Genomic DNA, 20966 nt, shown 5'->3' on the forward strand with positions numbered 1-20966 from the left:
CCCCCCCCAAAACCAAACCCATCTAACCAGCACCAACCCCCGCCGCCAGATAAATCCGCCTGGATCAACCGCGAACGCACCCGCTGGGCGACCTACTTCTCCGTCCCGATCATCCCGACGCCACCGCCGGACTTCCCGCCGCGCACGCTGCACACGCAGCGGGCGCTGGCCGCCGTGGCGCAGCTGGCCCCGGACCGGCTCGTGGCCGTGCAGGAGGCCTTCTACCGGACGTTCTGGGTGGACGGGGACGGTCGAATCGCGGAGCCGGGGTGTTTCGTGCCGGTGCTGCAGCGGGTGTTGGGGGAGGAGGTGGCGGGCCGGGTGGTGGAGGCTGTATGTTCCCCTTTCCCCTTTCCTCTTTCCCCTTTTCTCTCATTGAGCATTGAATCTTGGAAACCCCCCTCCCCCCGGGAGTATAAATGGTCAGATGCAGAGCTAAGAAGTGGACTGGACTAGATGCAAACCCCCGCGATCAAAGCGCTGCTCACGGCCAACACGGACCGGGCCTTCCAGGCCGGGGCGTTCGGGGTGCCGTGGTTCGAGTGCACGAATACGCAGGGCGCGACGGAGGGGTTCTTCGGGGTGGATCATCTGGGCCAGGTGGCGGAGTTTCTGGGGTTGGAGCGGCGCGGGGATCTGGGGATGCGGGCTTTGCTGTAGCTTCGTATGGTAAAAAGAAAAACACAGTTGAACTCTTGTATACTATCCTACTTCATGAAATATGGCTCCAAGCGGAGGGATATTCACAATCCCGTTCATCTACCGAAAGAGAAAAAAGAAACAGGCTTAAGCGCTGACGGATCGACTTTTCGTGAAAAGCAAACAATCACTGCCTCGGCGGCGGCCGCTCCGTCTGATGATACTTCTTCTCCAGATCCGTCTTCGTCCGCGTCCGCTCCTGCAAGAACTCCACAATCCGTTCCTTCTCCAGCGCGTCGATCCGGCGCATCTCCTCGGGGTCGGCGGCGCATCGGTCCTCCTCGCCTACAGTCAAGCCACCAAGTCAGCAAGCCGCATCACAATCGCATCTCACGCGAAGATCCGGAAAGAAACTCACCATCCCCCTCGTCCCCAGTCCCAGCTAGACCAGGCACGTACCCCCGCACCCGCTGCATCGCTTGACTCACGAGCTCGCTCTCGTACGCGGCATTCAGCATCGTCCGCACCTCCTGGATCGAGGTGCTGGCCACCTCGCTGAGTTTCTCGGGGGGCGGGAGGATTCTTGAGGAGGAGGAGGAGGAGGATGTGGATGTGGATGTGGTTGAGGTGATAGAGGCTGGATCGGAGGGGGTATGCTGCTGCTGCTGCTGCTGCTGCTGCTGCTGCTGGGGGGCGGGCAGTGGCAGCTGCAGCTCGCGTTCCCGCTCCTGTCGCTGGCGCTCGAGGAAGTCTTCTTCGTGGGGGTCCACGCAGCCGAGGTCGCGCGCGGTGTCGTCGACGGTTTTCATTTTTCGATCACACGAGCACACGAGCCCCAAAATCACACAGGAACAGAAAGCGTTCGAAAGTTAAAAGTAATAAGAGTGTTGTTTGGGCACAGAAAGTACTGGTCCAGTACAATCCAAGGACCAGGCTGAAGAAAGAATACAAAAAGAATGAGGGAAGTTGACGTTGATACGGTCTAGACTAGATCCTCCCAGTCCAAGTCAAATCAATTCCGGAATCGGGCTGTCTGTCGCCTGGTAGGGCTGGAGATGACATCAAGCGGGTAATCGGGACGGGGACGGGGGATGATATCATCGGGGGGGCACTGGGCCGGGTCACTCACTAACTGATGCAGTCAACTTCAGCCTTGTGGATCGGGTGTACACATGTACTTGCACACCTCGGATATGACTGTTAGCTGCAGTAGCTTGGTGTGCACTACCCTTACCAGCCTGACAGGAAACTTGGCTGATGTTGATGGATTACTTCTAAGCTCAAGTTGAACCTGATTAACATAACTACTAGCAGTGAACGGATGGGTGTATTGTGCTTGTCTATCATGAAGCGCTCCGATTACTGTAACCGGAAGATGCCTCACCCCACAGCAAAAATAAAAAGATCAACTTCAAAAGGGCGTACTATTACTCGGAACTTAACTCAGCCGTTGAGCATCACGCCACCTAGCCCTTTTTTCAGGGGTCATGTCAGCAACTAGAATAACCACGGCCGATCTCTTCATGCCATGCCCAAGTAACTGCCGCAGCACTTCTCTCAGCACACTGATATACAAATCAATGGGTGAAAACAGCCGCGACGGTCTCGTAGCCAGTACATTAACTACTCCTGAGATGGGCTGAATCATCCGACCCTGCAGTTTACACGTGAATCGATAACTTAGACACCAATCGACTTAGGGTTCTACCAATCCGGACTAGCGCCACCCCCTCGCAGCCCCTCCGCCACCGCCGAATTCTGCCGTCCGAAATCCACCATCTGCACTCTCTTATCATCTTTCGCCTTCTCCACTCCATCACTCACTCACTCACTCACTCACTTACCCACCCACTCTCTACTTTCCCCCTTATTACACTTATACTTATACACTTATAGACCTACACTTCTTTAAAAGCTCTACATTCCCTCCCAATAAAATGCCCCCCATCCCCATCACCATCGTCACCGGCTTCCTTGGCTCCGGCAAAACCACCCTGCTCCTCAACCTCATTCCGCAACTGCCCGCGACCTACCGGCTGGCGCTGCTCAAGAACGAATTCGGCGACGTCGCCGTCGACTCGCAGCTCGCCTCCACGCAATCGATCTCCGGGGTCCGCGAACTCCTCAACGGCTGCATCTGCTGCAACCTCGTCGGCCAGCTGAGCGACGCGCTCGAGCAGCTCCGCGCCGAGGTGCGCCCGGACCGCATCGTCATCGAGACCAGCGGGAGCGCCTTCCCCGCCACCCTGGCCATGGAGGTTAACCGCCTGGCGCGCGAGAGCCCCGGCACCTTCGTCCTGGACGGGGTGATCAGCGTCATCGACGTCGAGAACTGGGAGGGCTACGAGGACACCTCGTACACGGCGAAGCTGCAGGCGAAATACACCGATCTGATCGTCTTCAACAAGTGGGAGAATGTCTCGGAGATGCGCTTCGACATCTGCCTCGACCGGGTCGGGGACCTCGAGGTTCCCACGCCGTGGGTCAAGTCCGATCGCGGCAGGGTCGACAAGGATGTGCTGCTGGGGATTGACGGCGCGCTGTTCGCCAAGGAAGAGCATCGTCATGATGACCATGACCACGAGCACGGTCATGACCACAAAAACGATCATCAGTCCGAGGTGGAAGTCCTCTCCGTCAACCTCAAGTCCACCGATGCCACTGTCGTCGACGTCCCGGCTCTGGAGCAGCTCCTTCGCTCCGCCTCCAAGGAAGAAGTCTATCGCATAAAGGGCATCATGCGGTGCTCGACCCGCGCGCCGCCCGCGGAATCCTCGGAAGATCAAGGCGCCGTCACGCCCGCTTCGGCCAACGGCCCCGCCACCCGCTATTACATTCTGAACTGGGCTTTCGGTCGCTGGACCTTCACACCATCGGACGTCGTCGCTGAGAATGCTGACCCCGCCGTCGTGGCCCGGATTACGTTGATTTTGGCTCGCTATGAATCCGCCAAGTGGAAGAAGAAGCTCGAAGCCGGTGGCCTTGTACAGGTTGCTGGACCCAACGACGCCGAGTTGGCTGTGGAGCGGCTGCTCTAGATCTTCCGACATGCAATCTATTTACCTTCTTATACCTACCATATACAGCGCGCAGGGGCTGGCTCCTGGGCGTGATGACTGTTTGGAACTAGATCTCTGTTTCTTTTCGACTTAAATATTTGGCACATGACTTTTATGACGGAGGACGAAACGACTGAAGGGTTGCGGCGGAAGTGTTCGGTTCTATGATAGTTAGACTTGATTCCCAGATGAATGATAGACGACTTTTAGAGATTGGAAAGGAGCGGCCAGAAGCATAACAGTAATGAACGAGATATAATCAATCGAACGAACAGGTGCGGGACTTTCACATGGTTGTGTTTGAACACACACCGGAAAAAACACTAAATACAGACTTCTGCTAGAATTCAAGCTCCCCTCGGGGGTCCCCTTGCATCTACTCTATGAAAAGAAAACATGGATAATTATGGGTCAAGACAAGCGCGCTGTGACAGCAGCACCGGTTGCTTGGTAGAAGACAAAGACAATTGTGCATTAAAATCCAAAAAAAAGCATGAACAGAAATAGAGATAAGAACACCTAGTAGTCGAGAAGAGCGGAAGCTCCAGCCTCACTGGAGATATAGATCACCTCGTGGTTGTCCGAGAAACCATTGAAGCGGGTCGCGCTACACTTGGTGTAGGCTCCCATATCCTCAAAGTACAGCCAATCGCCTACGTTTAGGAGGGCCGGAAGGTTGATGCGCTTGCTGATGACATCGATGCCATCGCAGGTCGGCCCCCAGATAGAGTAGGCGATGCCCTCCGAAGTCGCAGCATTCGGAGAATTGACATTAGGGTCGCAGGTCAAGACCTGAGCCACAGGGTGCTGATGGTCAAAGATGATGTTGGAGAAGTTTCCATACACCCCATCATTGAGATACAACATGTACGCATCCTGCGTCGGGTTCTCGGGGTCCCGCACATCACGACGAGCAATCACATTGGCAGCCAGGGTGAAGGCGCTGGCAACGTAGTAGCGGCCGGGCTCGGCGATGACGCGGATGTTCGGCGGGAAGTAGACATCCAGAGCGTCACTGAGAACACCAGCGAACTTCTCGAAGGTATCCTGGCTGAAACCTCCACCAACATCCAGAGTGTGAAGCTCGTGGCCCACCTCAGCGGCTTGATCGAAGACCAGCCGCGCGTCCTGCACGGCCTTCAGGAAGGCCTTAGGGTCTTCAGCACCAGAGCCGACGTGGAAGCTCACACCGACAACCTTCAGCTCGAGCTGGTACGCAACCTCCAGCAGGTGACGGGCGACATCCATCGATGCTCCGAACTTCATACTGAACTGGCACATGCTGGAAGAATCATCCGTGAGGATGCGCAAGTATAGCTCCGCGTCAGGGTAGCATGACTTGATCTTGTACAGTTCATCGGCATTGTCGAAGGTCATTTGCTTCACGCCCATCTGGGCTGCATAGCGCAGGTACGACTTGGTCTTGCAAGGCTGCGCGTATATGATGCGGCTCGGATCGATACCAGTCTCGAGAGCCAAGTCAATTTCCGCCTTAGAGGCACAGTCGAAACCGTTGCCGAGCTTGGCCATGAGGCGAAGGATTTCTGGGTCCGGGTTGCACTTGACGGCTAAGGAATATCTCAGATCAGTCGCTGTCTCCCCCCGTGGTCGTCCCATTTTAATCAAACTCACCGTAGAAGGGCCGGACACGGCTTAGGTTCAGTTTCCAACGCAGATGCTGGCGGTAAATCTCGCCCATATCTGCCACATAAAAGGCATCTTCGGCGCCCGGGGCGCACGCGTCGACGTCCACCTCAGACGCACGCTTCTTCAGGACGTCCAGGATAAGCTCCTTGGCAGCCAACCTAGACTGCGGCTGATCGTCCTCTCCATGATAGCTGAACTGACCATGATCCCAATTGAGATTATAGTCGTTTTTGTCGGGGATATGTTTGATAGTGGTGCATATTTCAGCTGGCAAACAAGCAGTCGGTGCCATAACCATGCGCGCTGCGACGAAGCACGGGATAGGTCTTGAGATAAAGATAAAAAAGGAAGTTGAAAAAAAGTAGTTTTGAACGCGACTGCGTGTTAGGGAGGACGAAAAGTTTCGCAACCGAGGTTGACTGGACCAAGCCTCCTAGACCCTTCCTCCTTGAGAGGAAGAACCGTCAGAGAAGTCCTATGCGGCAGCTCAAAAGGCGAAGGTGTGAATGGTGAGGGCGTCAATTTATGAAAAAATGGCGCACCGGACGGAGGGACGGAGATCGAGACCAGGAGGAGGGGGAATGTTATTAAGAGTGTCGCGTTGACGTCTATGCGATACAATTTGACGAAGAGAAAGCGAGGCTGTGTAAGCCGTGGTGCCCTGAGTTGCCTTTGGAACTGGTGGATTCCAAAGGCCTTGAAATTGCGATTGAAGAAGAGTGAGGTGAAGAGGGAAAGAGAAAAAACAGGGTTTTTTCTAGTTCCGAGAAATAAGAAACGATCTGACCCGAGCAGTCCAACTGTTAGCGGTGGGATTGACGGGAAAAGAGACGAGCAACAAGAACTCGGATATCGAGAAGAAAAGGGATGCGAGATTTAATTTCCTGGGTCGTGGGGGGTAGACCGAGGGGGAGGGTGTTGGGGAGGGGGGGGGGGGGGGGAGGAGACAAGAGGTGCGTGCAGAATTTTATCGACACTTCCGGTGGAGGGGAGGGAAATTTAGGGCAAAGGGCACGGCGTCAGGCAGACACCGGGGGGTGGGGGAATGATGCTGATTCCTTGATCTGACAGGAAATGACAGATGACCTGAAAATCATTGATGTAGGGGGGGGGGTGTAGGCAGCAAGGAACAAGGTAGTAAGGAGAGAAACTCACCTGAATGGAATGAAGATGTGGTGTGGGAGAGGAACGAACACAACGAGGAAGTAAAGAAGGGGGGGGGGGGAAAATGGAGAGAGGGAGAGGAGAGGGAAAGCGGTAGCCAGTGCTCCGTTACCCGTAGTAGGACGTAGTTAGTGGGGACCTGGCAGTAACTTACCGTCAACCAGAAGAAACGCAGCGCTTACGGCTCCAGCCATGACCCGGAAAATAGAGTCGATGAGTCTGTGACGGTATTGTGACTGACATGCGTGACTTAACAGCCTTGCAGCCTCTCTTCTCTTCTCTTTTACCCAAATCAAGTACTCCAAGCCTATCTGCCGTGCTCGACACAGTACGGTTACCCTGCCTATCGCCTCCCCCTCGCTACAAGTATGAGTCGGATTATCCCATGAATTCCAATCACGATCGAGTTCTCGAGTTCTTCCCTCAATCCCCGACCCGCCGTTGCATCTTGCAGAAACTCAAGGCCGGGCAGAGAGCAGGCATGCAGGCATGGTTGACGTGGTCTTGTCTCATCTCGTCTGCTCACACTGCCACTGTGCCACTGCAGTAGTCGACTTGATTGTGCCTACAGTAGAGTCCTCCGTACCATGGACCTCGGATCGAGATCTCCCGCCTGATGATTCGATCTGGTGGCCTGTCGAATTATCCCTCATGACCCATCATCCTATGCACCCAAAATCTAGTCGGTCCATCCAAACACAAAATCATTATCAATCCCCTAACCACACAAGACAAGACACAAGCCAGGATTGGAAGGTTGACCGCCTCCTAAAATTTGAGGTCAGTCATTGAGAGATTTTTTTTTTTTTTTTCATCAATAGGTTGCGTCGCGTTGACTACCGTAGACAGTTGACAACATCCCAGCCCAGCCACATTGCGTTGCGTCATGCGGGTCACCACAAAAAATCGCTCGCCTGGCAGGACAGGTTCCTGATCGGCGTTCTGGGCCCGGACACGAGAGAGTGGGGTGGGGAAGGTAAAAGCCCGGAGGCCATTGAATTTCTGTCTCTCATTCAATTCCTCCCCCCCATCCATTGCGAGTCGCGGTTTCTTGGAGGCTTGCATTCTTTGTCCTAACCTTATCTGAAACGGAAAATCGGTCTGCTTGATGCAGTAACAGTAGTAGATAGTCTCGCAGCAGCAGCAGCCGTCCATGTACTGTAAAGCATGGGTAATCTCCCCACCCACGGGTAGATTGAGCCTGGAGGGGTGGATGCGCTTCCAGTCTTACACATGATGTATTTCTGAGGTTCCTAATTGGGTTAACCCGCGCTGACCGCCTGAGGTCATTCTGCTGGTCGTTCCTGAGCTTGTTTGGGCGGTGAAGACAGGGTCCCGGCTGTATGCAGCACGTGATCTCTTTCTTTCAACCTCCCAACACAAACACTGACTGTTTTTATTGTTTATTGAGAGGCAATGAGTGATTGTTGCTGCTCAATGGGGTACAGCTTTGTTCAGACTCACTTCTTACTGCTGATAATACAAGGGCCATTGTGTTGCAAAGACCCTATATTTTTCTAATTGAGGAGTTTCAGGCATAATAGAATACTTTCTGTGGAAGTTTATATCCATCTGACAATAATTTAGGAGTTTACTACAAGATCTCATGAAACAAAGGCAAGAAGAATCAAAGAACGAAAGAAATATCAACCACATTGAATTACACTGTATCAGAAAAGTCTATTGACCAGCCATGGCCATGATCTCATTCATTGTACACAGCAGAGAAAACCCGTTCACGCTGATGCTGATGCTGATGCGGACCTAGAAACCAGTTCCCCCCGCAATGCATAAAAGTCAAAGAACCACAAGAAGCCACGAGACCAGCACGCAGCCCGCTCAAAATCACCCTACCAAGTACATCACCTACCGAGTAAATCCCTCCGCCGCAAGGCCCTACGAGCTGCCTCTCTCTGATCGGAGATCTCATCGACCGGCGACGCGACTCGGGAGACAGGGCACTGGCTGGGCGTGACGACGTGGACCGGCCGTCTGGCCTGCACGGGATGGACCGACTTACCAGTTTTCCAATCCCCCTGGTTCAGGATCCCATCTTCATAGGAGGAGGTGCTGCGTACACAGGCCTCCACTTCCGCATCGTTCTTGAAGAACGGCCGTCGGTTTCCGCTGCTGGGGATGGTGGGCTGCGGCTGCTGCTGCTGCTGCTGCTGCATCTGTAGTAGTCCCGGTCGTACTGGAGACTGTGGTGGCCGAGGAGGCACCGGCAACGGCTTTCGCGTCACCGGCTGCGTCAGCTCCATGCGCTTCTGCTGGTCAGCCACCCACCGCTGCGTCCGCTGGTAATGCTCATCCTCCAGCGCTTGCCGCTCCAGCTGCCCTCGCTGACTCGGACCAAGGCTATGGCCCTGGTACGGTCGAGGCTTGGTATTAACCGGAATATAACTCCACTCGGACCCCGACTGCGCGGCCGCAGAGGTCGTTGCCCGTGCCCGCGCATTCACAGCCGTCGGGCCGTGGGTGCCGGGTCCGATGCCCGGAGCGGTGTTCGTACGGACTGCGCCCCGCCTGGGAAACTCGAAGCGTTGCTCGAGAGTGGCGCCCGTGGACGCTTGTTGTTGCTGTTGCTGCTGTTGCTGCTGCTGGCCGTGGTGCTTGACTGCGTTGGAGCGGCGAAGGCCACCGCCGGCCCCCTCCTGCTGCTGCTGACTCGCGTCAGTGGTGATTTTGCGACCATGCAGTATGCCTTTCAACGATGGCATTGCGAATGATGAAACGGCGGTTGCTGCTGACTGGGTGAGATACTGATGTACGTGTTGTGTACTGGGTTCAGCTTGGTGTGCTGTGGGAGTCGATCTGTAGATGTAACAGTATATCTGGTATAGACCTTGTAGACTGAAATTAGACCGCGGGTATGTGTGTACCAAGTATGTAGTGTTTTGAGAAATATTGAATAATTAACGACGAAGAGGGGCGCGCCGGAGGGAACAGACAGAACATATATATTCCGTTAGTACAGTGTACCTGACAATTGAAGCGGGCTTGAACCATGGTGGAATAAAGCGTCTGTCGAAAATCTCCTGCAAACTCTTCACTATCAAAGTGACAAGAAAACAAAGCTTTTGTGCGGGAGGTTCCGTTTGTGATGAAAGAATAGTGTCGACACTCTGGCAGTTGAGGTACCGTGGTCGACAGTACAGTACACCACTCTAACCAGCTTCCAATTGTACCTCTTTCCTATTCATTGCCTACCTAGGCACTAAGATTGTTATCACCCCCTCTTGGCTTCACGGTTCGACACGTATCACAAGAAGGGTTACAAGACATCACTATTATGCAGATACTCGGAATTAAAAATGTATAGTACAAAGAAATAGAAAGTACGAAACAGAAGAATATGGCCTGGACATTGACTGACCCGAGTCAATCCGTTTCTGCAATTACAGCCACAGAATCCACCGAACGCCCGAGAGAAATCCTCGAAAGATGCCCCGAAGCACCTTGAAAGCCATGACGATGAGCCAGACCCACCACAGCATACCAACGAGCGCCCACTCGAGCATGACAAACCCGGTACGTCGGACCCAGCGCAACCTGCGATGACGCCTGCGCATACCTTTGTCGAGGGTATCGCTCAATTGCTTCACCGCAAGGGTGCTGGTGGTGTTGAGCTGAATGCTCAGATCTTCGGCATCTTGCGTCGCTGCCTGAACGCGAGGGCTGATGCTCTCATTGACTATCTTCTCGAGTCTGCTCAGCTGAGCATTCAGTGGCGATGACACTGAGCCCGAAAAGTTGTCCATGGCCTGCCGGAAAGCACGGTTGGTTTCCTCAAATCTCTGGAGTAGTCCCTGCGCCGCTGCATCATACTCGCAGAGTCGAGTCACCCGTGGCACGGGTACGGAGGCATCACCATATGTGCGCAGAAGGAACTCAGGAGGTGGCTCACGCACAGTGCCGGCCCGGCGGGTGATTTCCCGGGCCTTGATTCCCGAAGTAAGGAGCAGTGCTCGAGTTCGTTCAACCTCGCGTTTTCCAGGGATACCACTGACAAGGGCAGTGGAGAGACTGCGATTGGAGATGCTCCAGCTTTTGGACTGGGCATCTAACACAGGGCGCCTGTTTTGCGACGCTGGGGAAGCTTCCACCTTGGCCTGCGCAAGACCAGTAATAGGTGGTCGGGTGAGACTGAAAGGTACAGATTGATCCTTGATCCGGCCTTTCTGGATTTGTTCCCGGATTGTATGTATTTCGGGTCCGAACAATTTCTCGAGGCGCGTGGGTGGTGCGTGGACATTTGTATTGCTTGAGAGGGATGCGGAGAAACTCCCAACATCCCTCTGGGAGCCGTCCATGTTGTGGTAAATATTAGTGTCCGTAGAGTGGCCTGTCAAGTCGGTTGAATCAGAGCTTTGAAGTTGAGTAAACTGCTCCTGTCCAGCAGGTGCCGATAAATGTGGCGACAGCAACGCCTCGTTATGTGTACCGACTCTTTCCAGATTCTTGCGCGAAGGGCGAGTGCCATCATCTGCAAACGCAGGCAACCGACGTAAAAGAGATTTGGCGCCTGTCGTCTTGTCGCCTTTTATCTCCTCGGCCTCATCAGGATTGTCGGAGTCCGAACTGCTTAGGCTAGAAAGTGAGGTCTTGCGTGCCATCGCCATCGAATCTTTCTTCATGATACGATCGCCGACTTTCGACATCTCATTGCCGACTTTTTCGGCTATCTTCCCAGGTCCTTTGAGAATGCCACGTAGCCTTGACTCTGTTTGAGCGGTGTCCTTCCGCATCGGATATTGAGGTTTATCAAATTCATCCTGGTACGTGGATGACGTAGTCTGGTAGGTAAGGGGACTGGGTTCGAATCCAAGGCGACCCGTGGCTTCCGACACGCTATGTTGACGTACACCGTCCGTGTCTGGTAAATTCTCATCGACGTTGTCCTTGGCGCGAATGTTGCTCTTGCTGCGCTCGTGACGCGAGCCACGGGCCCGCGAAAAGCGTCCCTTAGAAGGTGATGGAGACCGGCTTGACGGGGGAGATAGATTGCTTGCAATACTAGGGAAGAACCCCAACTGGGAATGAATACCAGAGGACTTGTTATCGAGGGTTGCCATGTTCGTCAAAGTGTCGTAACGATCATCGATGCTCGGCACAGAGGACATAGAGCTTCGCTTCCCCTCTGATCTAGCGCGGGCCCCAGTTCTATGGCGGGGAAGGGGGCCATGGCTCGGGCTATACCTGATCCCTGTGAGACTGTCATCTTCAGAGATCGCCCCAGAGCTCCTTGTTTGGAATGCACCCAGCGTTGGCGGGTTATATTTCCCAGGAGATATTGTCCTGTCAGCGTGCATGTAACGGTGTAGCCGGTCATCCGCGCTGGACGTGCTCGCAGAGCTACTAAACAAGCCAAGCTTGCGGCTTCCCGGCTCCAAATCCTTGACGGAGACATCGCTATCATGCGTGCTGCGACCGGAAGTCCGAAACCTGTGCCGTTGCCTTCCACGTGCACCGCTTGTCAGACTAGGGTGAGCGTCGGATAAAGATGCACGCGAAATGTATTGCTCCGAGTCCATGGATTGTCGATGACGTTGCAGTTTCTCCTCCAGACTGAGATTGGCATCATCCATACCGACATCGATCAGTATATTCGGGTTCGGATAAAGGAGGTTTCCGTCCTTGTCAACCAATTTGCTCTTGTTGTGATCGTCTTCAACCCACGCAGCATCGGAAAGCATTTCTGCCGGATCAATTACCCAATCTGATCGCGGCCTACGGGCTTTGACACTGCTAGTACGGCTAGCACGCCTCAGGCTCGAAGGAGGAGAGGCTGCAAGATGATCAATATCCAGCTGATGTTCTGGAGGCACATGTTTCCGTGATTTTGGAAACGACGGAAGTTGTAGACGTTCCACGGCGCTGTGATTGCGATGGCTGTACAACGACTCCACAGAGTCAACCCATTCGTGTACCCGTTCGGTGTCATACCATCCTTCACCTTCGGTATCAATACTGCATCGCTCGCGAAATCTCACTTTCCTGTTACGGATACACTGGAGAGGATTGTATCTTCTGGCGGAGAGCTCGCCATTACTCGCGACTGATACCGAATCTGTAGCGGACGGGTCGAGATGCTCCAGAGGCGGAAGCGACGACAGAAGCCGTAGGTATTCGGAGAGCAGCTCAAAATGACGGCGGGCCTTCTCAGCCCGGATAAGAGTGCTCTCTGAAATCCCAGATGGCAAAGTTTCCGAATCAATCGACTGGGGCAGGAGACTGAGCACCGAGGATGGGGCATGGGCCGGAAATCCCGCCACTCCTTCTGGTATGGTGGGCTTGTTGTAGCGATCGCTCCACTTGTGCACTGCATCGTGATGTCGGGGGCTACCGTGGTGAAGGCCGCCCGCAGAAGTCACCGGCTGAATGTCAGGGTAAGGAGCAGCAGGCTGACCGGTCGACACCAGCCTCCGATTGCCCGGAAAGCGGTTGGACGCCGAACGTCCTAGACTGTTCCTTTTTCGGGACTCGCTCAAATTCAGCGCGAGATTGACGATCTGCAAGGAATCCCTGTCCAGGCCCATGGCAGCCTGGTTGTCCGGCGTCTCCGTCTTTGCCTGCTCCTGATGCGGTGCCGCATCTTCCGCCACATGCGAAGAAGCAGTAGCTTCTTCTTCAGCCGTTTGGCCCTCAGCCGAGTCCGGTTTCTGTTCCTTCTGACGACTCCACGGAAATCGCGATCGCCTCTTTGACACCTCCAGACCCGGTTCAGAAGGAGCTTCTCGTTTCTCTTTCCGATTTGACCCCGAACGGCGGAGGAGTTGATGATGGCTGCTTTTCAAGCTCTTGGAACTGGGTAGGAAGGATGAGTCAACAAAGAATCCACTGGGGCCGTGTGTCCGTCGCTGGGCTCGACTTGTTGTCTTATCTCCATCTCGAGAGCTACTGCCTAGCGTGCTCCCCTCCAGCTCCCCGCTCGCCCGTCCCTCGTTCATCTGCGGCTCTCTTAGTCGAATGGAGGCGTCATGAGGATTGCTTGAGGGTTGACGAGATTCCGACAACGTGTCATTCGGGCCAGGAGTGGGAAGGGATGCGGTGGGCGGTTCATCGGTCTTGGGCGACATTAGAACCAGGGTGACGAATTGGTGGTCCGTCCCGCCGGAGTAAATAGGGGGGTCGGCTCACAGGGTGAAGAGGACATGGAGATGCCCAAGCAGAGTAGTGCTAAAAGTTGAACATGGCACTGTAGAGCACAGGCAAGAAACTAGGGGCAACACAATAGTGCACGTTCGTCGGTCTGTGCTGTTGAGACAACGTTAGTCGTACATTTCGATCCCCCCAACTGCATCATGCGGCGGAGCACGTGGAGCTGCAAACATGGCAAACAGCCACTGCCGGCGGACGATAAGTCAACAATACTGAATGACGTTGTAATCATTTAAATCGTGGAACTACAATACTGTACAGTCTCACCGTTCTGACATACAAAGGAAACATCTAGCATTGGGTCTAACAACGCATGTGGGAACTAGAGGTACAATTCCTGTAGGAGGAGGAAGAGGAGGCATGAGATACAAGAAAACTAAACAAACGCTGAGGGTATTGGTTTACTCCACCCTCAGGCACTGTAGACGCGCTTCAGTCTCGATGACCTGTAAGAATAAGGTGTGTTAGCTTGAACTTCGAAAGGGAACAACGTGTCATAGCTACTGCATCAGGATTAGTCTTACCTCTAGGGCTTGCTTCACTTCCAACACTCGGCGCACTTCACCCAGCCAATCCTTGCTCAGAATCTTGGCCCAGCCCTTGAGACTGTTCATCTCACGAGCGGCGCCATCAAGGTTGCCCTCTTCCAGAAGGCTCTCGGTCCGGCAGAGAACACTTTCAACATCATTGCTGCCAGCAACAGCATCCTTCTTGAACATTACCTTGCTCAGAACGAAGCTGGCAGCATGGCTGGCAATACCCGCATCCTCAGGCAAGAGGCTTGCCTTACGGACCTCATCGGCTACCCGACGGAAGCGCTCGATGATCTGAGATGTGGAGGGAATACCACGCTGGTAGGCGGTGGGGTTGATCGAGGCGATAGCCGCATCAACAACGGGGTCCTCAGCAGCCAACTCCTTCACGGCAACAAGCTCGCGCACGAACGGGCGAGGAACCACAGAGCGCTCAAGGACCGAGCGGACAGCATCGACAGCAACTTGCAATTGCTGGGTCTTGAGGTTGGTGTCAATGACCTCTCTCCAGCCGGTGGTAAGCTGCTCCAGCTCGCTGACATTGGCAGTCAATTCATTGAGCTTGCTGAGGCGGCCTTCGCGCTCACGCTCCACCAGATCCTTCACCTCATGGAGGTACTTGCGGTTAAGCTCAATGGCTTGCTCGACCAGCTCGTTCTTAAGACGCTGTTCAGCCAGCTCCTGGGCTCTCTGCAACTCTGTGCGGATCTTCTCCTGGTAAGCGCGAGCAAGCTTCTCACGCTCGGCCTCGAATTCTTCGCGATACTGAGCGGCGTCGGTGGCACGAGCTTCCTCAAACCGACGGATGAGCTCGCGCGCGGATTCGTCGAAGGTAGCGTGGGCCTGGTTGATCTCCTCCTGAGCAGCACGGCGCGCCTCTTCCCGGACAGCGATAATCTTATCGCCAATCTTCTGGAGCTCCTCCTTGGCCTTCTCAACGGGCTTGGAGAACTTCGGGGCACTCTCGTCGGCACTGATCACGGTGATGATATCATTGAAAGTCTTCACCAGTTCCTGGACGATAGCCTCATCGCCTTCGTTGACCTTGGCGAACTCGAGAGGGGTCACTGCGGGCAAAGCAGGTTGTCTGGGTTCCTCCTTCTCGACCGGCTTAGGTGCCTCTTCCTTAGCAGCCTTCGTCTCCTTGGCCTTCTCGACCGCGGCGGTCTTCTCCTCGGGCTTGGCAGCGGCAGGCTTGGCTTGCGCTTCGCTGCCCTTGTCCTTCTGAACGGTGCTCATGTGGGGGCCCTTCTGCGAGATATCAGCTCCAGCTGATTCCTCCTCGGCAACCTTCGAGGTCAATCCGCTCTTGCTGGGGATCGTGATCTGGTTGCTCTCATCCCTACGAGTAGGGAAGCGGACCTGGCTCTTCAGGGTGTTGGGGAATCGGCGGTAGAAGTCTCGTTCTTCAAAGTATAGGACGCTCTCTTCACCGTAGGGGATATATTCGGTGAAGAAGTCATGGAAGTTGTCGAATTTGAGAGCCAAGAAGATGCCACCACCGTAAGCGAAGCCCGAAGTCAGAAGCAGGTAGAGAAGGAATCGGCGGAAACGGCCACCCTTCTTGGAAGCTGGGGTGGGCACGACGGGAGGGACCTCGGAGCCTGTGATCGGATCAGTTTGCAGTTCTTGCTGTGTGTTCGAGTGACGATGGCAACAGTACCCTGCTCGGTCGGCTCCGGCTTAGGAATGACAACCTCCGGGGGCACAGGCGACGCGGAGGACGGGGTGACAGGAGTGGGGGCACCGGTGGTGGGAGGTCTAGCATCGGCAAAGAATCTCTGGCGAGCGTGAAGGACACATTAGTGATCAATTTGCCATGAATGAGTCCGCAAGACCGAGGATGCCGTCACCGTACCTGATTCGAGAACCGGCTGCTTGCTCCAGCTCTGGACAGCCATTGCGCGGCCGTCCTTTGGCGAGCGGAGGACAGTAGCACCTGGCGTCCCGTGGCAACAGAAGAGCGCAGCATCGTGGGCCGCACTACTGTGGAGGAAAGCGCTGGGAGCGAGAGAAGTTGAGGGGTTGATGTTGACGAAGGTGAAAACGCGGACCGGAACTGGAACTGGGATTAGTAGGTGCTTTTACGATCCGCTCCGATCCTGCACCGCCAAATAGTGGCTCAGTCAGCTCGGCCTTGGTCGCACCGCCCGCCCGCTTCTCCTGTTACGACATTACGACTGCAGTGTATAGGCATAGTCCATCATCCATTGGTGAAAGCAGCTTCACTCGAATACTACATCTGTTTCATATCCGCTGAATGAGTCTACCATAATCTAGAGAAATATGATCAAGGTACAGCTATTGTGAACGGTTCTTGTTCGACCTCTCAGTGCGCCGGTGAAGAGAGCCACATGTGCGCAATTCAAGATCAAATACGTCATCCCAAGAGCAAGGAAGATTATTGAAGTATTATATAGGCATAGCATACTGAGAAACTCTGAGGGTAAAAAAAAAGAAAAACGAGAAGAAGAAGAACAGCTCAACCCATAACAAAGGATACAGACGCCAGCAATAGGAAAACACAGAGGGAACAGATCAGAACACCGATTATCCTAAGCTATCTCCTGCAGCATGGAGGGGACTTCACCAGAGCCAACTGTACCCGTGTACATGGCCAGATTTGGGTGTCACAAGTGGCATGGATAGCCCTCGAGAAGATGGGCTCAGAAGCCTTGAGAAGTGGGCGACAGAACTGTAGAATAGCTTCTCGGATTAGGGGGCCACAACGAGAAACCGGTTGTTGTTCCGTGCCAAACCAGGTCACCCAAAATTCGGCTAGGGATGCCAGATGACCATTTCTTCGGGAACATATAGCGGCCATGCTCAGCTGCCGATTGAAGTCGTCAGGGTTTGCACCGGAATTAAAGTTCAAGCTCAGGCAAGAGAAGCACGTCTTTCGCATCTAGACAAACAAACCAACGAAAGCTAAAACACCCATGGATAGAGAGAGGCATCACAATGCTAGAATTGAAAAGGCAGATTTGAAGGCGATATCTAGCAGTTGCAGGCGCCCGCGCCCTGAGTACCAGGGGCTTCTGGCCGCAAATCGACACCGGGACGGGGGGCAGCGCGCAAGTTCCGTGGGCCTGCTTGATCGAGAGGCAGCTTTTTCGCAATAGCGGTGAACAATTCTCGCACATTAGATGACGTCTTGGCCGACGTTTCGAAGAATAGCAGACCGGCTTCACGTGCATAGGCTTCGGCATCAGCGGTCGCGATCGCGCGCTTGTCGGGGTTCTCTGTTACAAGATCGAGCTTGTTGCCTGCCAGAGCGATGACGATGTTTTCGTTCGCTTGCCTCTGTAGTTCCTTCACCCATGACTTGGCCTTATCCAACGACGACTGCTTGGTCATATCCACGTTAGCATTTCCGCGCGATCATGCTGGTCCGAGAGAACTCAAAGGCCGTACCGCTTGAGTAATGTCGTACACAACAACAGCGCAGTTCGCATTCCGATAGTACATGGGGGCCAAGGACTTGTATCTCTCCTGACCGGCGGTGTCCCATATTTCGAACTTGACCGTCGTGCTTTCGTCCAGGGAGATTGTCTGTGTGAGGAAGGCGGCGCCAATAGTCGACTCGCGGTAATCATCGAATTGATCCTATCTCATATGAGCTCCGCCCCTGGGGGTCAAGAAGAAGCCATCTGGCTGTGAACCAACCTTAACAAATCTCAGGACTAGCGAACTCTGCCAAGTAATGAGAACATCAGCGACCGCCCGAACAATGACTTCAACGACTTATTCACCTTTCCAACGGCACTTTCTCCTGTTTCAAACATAGACCACAAGTCAGTCTTCATTTTCCGACGAATTTGAGTGGGGCTGTAGTCAGGGGGAAGCTAACCAAGCAACACCAGCTTGAACTGAGCGAATCTGGCACCGGGACGGGCACCTGCTGCGGCTCTGGTGGCCATAATGAACGGAGTCGGTAAAACAACTGTTGGAGACTGAAGAAAGGGAAAAAGGCGATACCGTAACTGGCGGTGGAAGCGTGGCAGAAGAAGCAGACCGGGAGTGGAAAGTTCAAGAGTGCAAGAAGAGATGAAGATACTGGAAAGGCGGGATCGGGACGCTGGGGGAGGTTTGATGGCGGCCTGCCGTCGACGGCGGTGGTTGAGATGACGAAGGGGGTTCAGCCACACCTGGCTTAAGCCGACTGGCCGATGTGCGGGTGGGATGTATACTAGGTACGGAGTACTTACAACAATTTCTCTGCAAATCGCCCCATATGGGAGCTGCTACTTTTATAAGGGCTCTTCACTATTACCATGTGTCATGTAATAAACTATTTTCGCACATTATGAATCATCCATGCTTGTTATTCCTTACTTGCTATTCTAGCTGGTACATGGGAAACTGCCACTCGTGAGCGGAACGACATGGCAGAACCTCCAAAAGCGGAGCTGGCTGCCACGGAGCCGACAAGGCGGGTTTTTGAGGCAGAATGTCAGGTGGTAGTGTTAGGTGAGGGGGAATCTATACAAGGTATAAATTGGAAGGCATACTGTACAATATCTAATCCAGCAAAAATTGGATCCTCTTCCAGTCTCTTCCACTGGCCATTACAATCTCACTATGTGCCGCAATACGTCCCGGGTGCTCGGGGAGCCCTCCACGATGCCACGTAATCCTCCAATAATCCTCCCAACTTCCAGCTAGGGGCTGTGTGTAGTGTACAGTACCACCGGGTTTCTTCTAGCCGAGGGGATAAATACCAGTATCATTTCTCCTTCGCTTTCATCTGCATCTTACCTGTGTTTACTGACTGTGTTCACTTTCTGTTATGTAAAATCGAGGTTCTAATGTACCGATCTCCAGGATGCCTAAGCAACCAGTTTGCTTCTCTGAATTGGCTAGCCTCAAAGCGACCACTGCTCTGTCCCTTCTAACCCGTTATATTCGTTATATCTTCTCGCCCCGAAAAGACCTGGGAGTTATCTTCAACGACTAGCGATGTTCTCTTCTCAGTGGACATCCGTGCCACGGGAGTTTCCATCTTCTGGATTTATGTTACTTGACTCGTCCGTACATCTTGAAGAAGAGACTTTACCTACACATCAAGCCCAAAAATATTATCCAATCCAACAGGGGGAAGTAATCAACAATCGATATCAGGTATTAGCTAGGTTAGGCTACGGAGTCACGTCCACTGTATGGTTTGGTCGTGACTTGGTGTAAGTACAACCAGTTCACTAGACTTGTTGTTCTTCGGGGGGTTGTTGATAATGCGATACAGTAATTCCGGCTATGTTGCTTTGAAAATATACATGACGGGCGAGAACAGGGATGATGAACTGAAGATCTATAATCGTTTGAACTCAGTGGAGATCGAAAATCCCGGTGAAAGATTCATTCGAAGATTATTCGATCATTTTATTATTACGGGTCCCCATGGTCAACATGTCTGTCTCGTTCACGAACTTTTTGGGATAAGCGCGAGTGAGCTGCTGGAATGGATTCCTGGCAAAGTAATGACTCTTGAGGATATGCAGATTTGTATTCGACAGTTACTGGTGGTGTTGGACTTCCTACATTCTGTCGCTGGTGTAATCCACACGGGTACGTGTTTGATTTCCGGTTGGAACGATATCGAGGGGCTGAGTTGCATAGATCTCCAACTCAAGAACTTGCTTCTTCCCACACCAAAGCCAGAGGCGCTTTCGAACTTTGAGGAAGAGGAGATAAGAAACCCATCGGCACGAAAGGTGCTTCAAGACCGTACGATCTACAGGGCCGCCCGCTTCCCTCCTGGAGACGGACTACCACTTCTCAGTGATTTTGGTGAAGCTCGGCTTAGCAATAAACAGTACACCGAAGATATTATGCCGAATCCTCACAGGGCGCCTGAAGTGATTCTGAGAGCAAGGTGGGATTATAAAGTTGATATTTGGAATATCGCCATGGTTGTAGGTACACTACATTTATTAGGCAGTCGTCTAATTTTAATTTATGGGGACTGAGAATATGCTAATCCGTATGCTGAAGGCATGGGATATCGTGAGCTCCTCTACAATCATCAACGGCAGAAATCCAGAGGGTATATTTGATGATCGTGCCCACCTTGCAGAACTGGTAGCACCCCTAGGATGTCCACCACCTGACGACTTCCGTGAACGAAGCCATCTCAGTTCTGTTTTCTGGGACGACTCCGGCACCTGGAAAGAATTAGCCCCGATTCCTGATATTACATTCGAATCTTTAGCTGCCAACATCAAGGGGGAGGACAAGGATGGGTTCCTACGATGAATTCGACGGGCTTTGCAATGGAACCCCTCTGACCGGCCGACAGCCTTGGAGCTCTTGTATGATGAGTGGTTGATGAAGGGACTTGAATAAGGGAAACGAGAGCGAGCCACTCAGCCTTGACCTGCTTTTCTTTTCTTCTCTCTCTCTCTCTCTCTCTCTCTCTCTCTCTCTTTTTTTTTTTTTTTTTTTGCCTATCTTCGGTGTAATCACTGGGTGTTGCTGTCCTGATTTCTGTACTCTGCTCAATATACTTCTTAGAGATGCCAGATACCGAGTACTTTTTACCTCTATCTATAGTAGGGAGAAGGTAAGCTAGATATACCTACATAGTCTTGCCGAGGCCCTTACCAAGAATATAATGAAGTATTGTTGTTGCAAGCTGTGCTATATTTGGCGAAGGGCTTGGGTGTCTCTTGAACTCTGATAACAGTTCCGATCAGGCCGAGTGTACATAGTAGTAATTATATGTACAATAAATAAGCAGAATACTTAGCAGCTCAGCTACTAGTCG

At 53.2% G+C, this 20966-nt stretch overlaps 8 protein-coding genes across 8 annotated transcripts in view; 3 read left to right on the plus strand and 5 right to left on the minus strand.

Annotated features, from left to right (window-relative positions):
• Positions 1-660, plus strand: part of BO86DRAFT_455647 (putative 2-hydroxychromene-2-carboxylate isomerase) — a gene marked incomplete at its 3' end in the record, with an annotated part of 1094 nt that extends 434 nt beyond the window's left edge. The window contains exons 3-4 of the mRNA XM_025677124.1: positions 50-333; positions 457-660. Coding sequence (XP_025528604.1) covers positions 50-333; positions 457-660 — 488 coding nt within the window. The remainder of the gene's footprint in view (positions 1-49; positions 334-456) is intronic.
• Positions 661-826: 166 nt separating this feature from the next.
• On the minus strand, positions 827-1448 carry BO86DRAFT_398726 (uncharacterized protein; the record flags this gene model as incomplete). The annotated part of the gene is made up of 2 exons (XM_025673571.1): positions 827-984; positions 1058-1448. 2 exons carry the CDS (start codon positions 1446-1448, stop codon positions 827-829), a joined length of 549 nt encoding a protein of 182 aa, XP_025528605.1.
• A 733-nt stretch (positions 1449-2181) lies between these two features.
• On the plus strand, positions 2182-3901 carry BO86DRAFT_388552 (GTP-binding protein). The gene has a single exon (XM_025671886.1). It carries the CDS (start codon positions 2577-2579, stop codon positions 3675-3677), a length of 1101 nt encoding a protein of 366 aa, XP_025528606.1. The 5' UTR covers positions 2182-2576; the 3' UTR covers positions 3678-3901.
• A 52-nt stretch (positions 3902-3953) lies between these two features.
• BO86DRAFT_67165 (type III PLP-dependent enzyme) lies at positions 3954-6010 on the minus strand. The gene is made up of 2 exons (XM_025677557.1): positions 5331-6010; positions 3954-5266 (listed from the first exon to the last, which is right to left on the minus strand). Exons 1-2 carry the CDS (start codon positions 5641-5643, stop codon positions 4218-4220), a joined length of 1362 nt encoding a protein of 453 aa, XP_025528607.1. The 5' UTR covers positions 5644-6010; the 3' UTR covers positions 3954-4217.
• A 3773-nt stretch (positions 6011-9783) lies between these two features.
• On the minus strand, positions 9784-13766 carry BO86DRAFT_337093 (uncharacterized protein). The gene is made up of 2 exons (XM_025668935.1): positions 13650-13766; positions 9784-13576 (listed from the first exon to the last, which is right to left on the minus strand). Exon 2 carries the CDS (start codon positions 13457-13459, stop codon positions 9908-9910), a length of 3552 nt encoding a protein of 1183 aa, XP_025528608.1. The 5' UTR covers positions 13460-13576; positions 13650-13766; the 3' UTR covers positions 9784-9907.
• Positions 13767-13938: 172 nt separating this feature from the next.
• Positions 13939-16262, minus strand: BO86DRAFT_337095 (formation of crista junctions protein 1). Its single transcript, XM_025668936.1, has 4 exons — positions 16062-16262; positions 15867-15984; positions 14195-15807; positions 13939-14116 (listed from the first exon to the last, which is right to left on the minus strand). The coding sequence occupies exons 1-4, from the start codon at positions 16173-16175 to the stop codon at positions 14072-14074; spliced, it is 1890 nt and encodes a 629-aa protein (XP_025528609.1). The 5' UTR covers positions 16176-16262; the 3' UTR covers positions 13939-14071.
• A 938-nt stretch (positions 16263-17200) lies between these two features.
• BO86DRAFT_398731 (Rab family GTPase) lies at positions 17201-18123 on the minus strand (the record flags this gene model as incomplete). The annotated part of the gene is made up of 5 exons (XM_025673572.1): positions 17201-17548; positions 17618-17809; positions 17870-17896; positions 17956-17975; positions 18054-18123. 5 exons carry the CDS (start codon positions 18121-18123, stop codon positions 17201-17203), a joined length of 657 nt encoding a protein of 218 aa, XP_025528610.1.
• Positions 18124-18730: 607 nt separating this feature from the next.
• BO86DRAFT_447613 (putative protein kinase) lies at positions 18731-20584 on the plus strand. Its single transcript, XM_025676597.1, has 4 exons — positions 18731-19383; positions 19446-19768; positions 19820-20115; positions 20195-20584. Exons 1-4 carry the CDS (start codon positions 19163-19165, stop codon positions 20453-20455), a joined length of 1101 nt encoding a protein of 366 aa, XP_025528611.1. The 5' UTR covers positions 18731-19162; the 3' UTR covers positions 20456-20584.
• The last annotated feature ends 382 nt before the right edge of the window (positions 20585-20966 follow it).

This window comes from Aspergillus japonicus (genome assembly GCF_003184785.1).
Source record: "Aspergillus japonicus CBS 114.51 unplaced genomic scaffold BO86scaffold_18, whole genome shotgun sequence".
NCBI lineage: Eukaryota > Fungi > Ascomycota > Eurotiomycetes > Eurotiales > Aspergillaceae > Aspergillus > Aspergillus japonicus.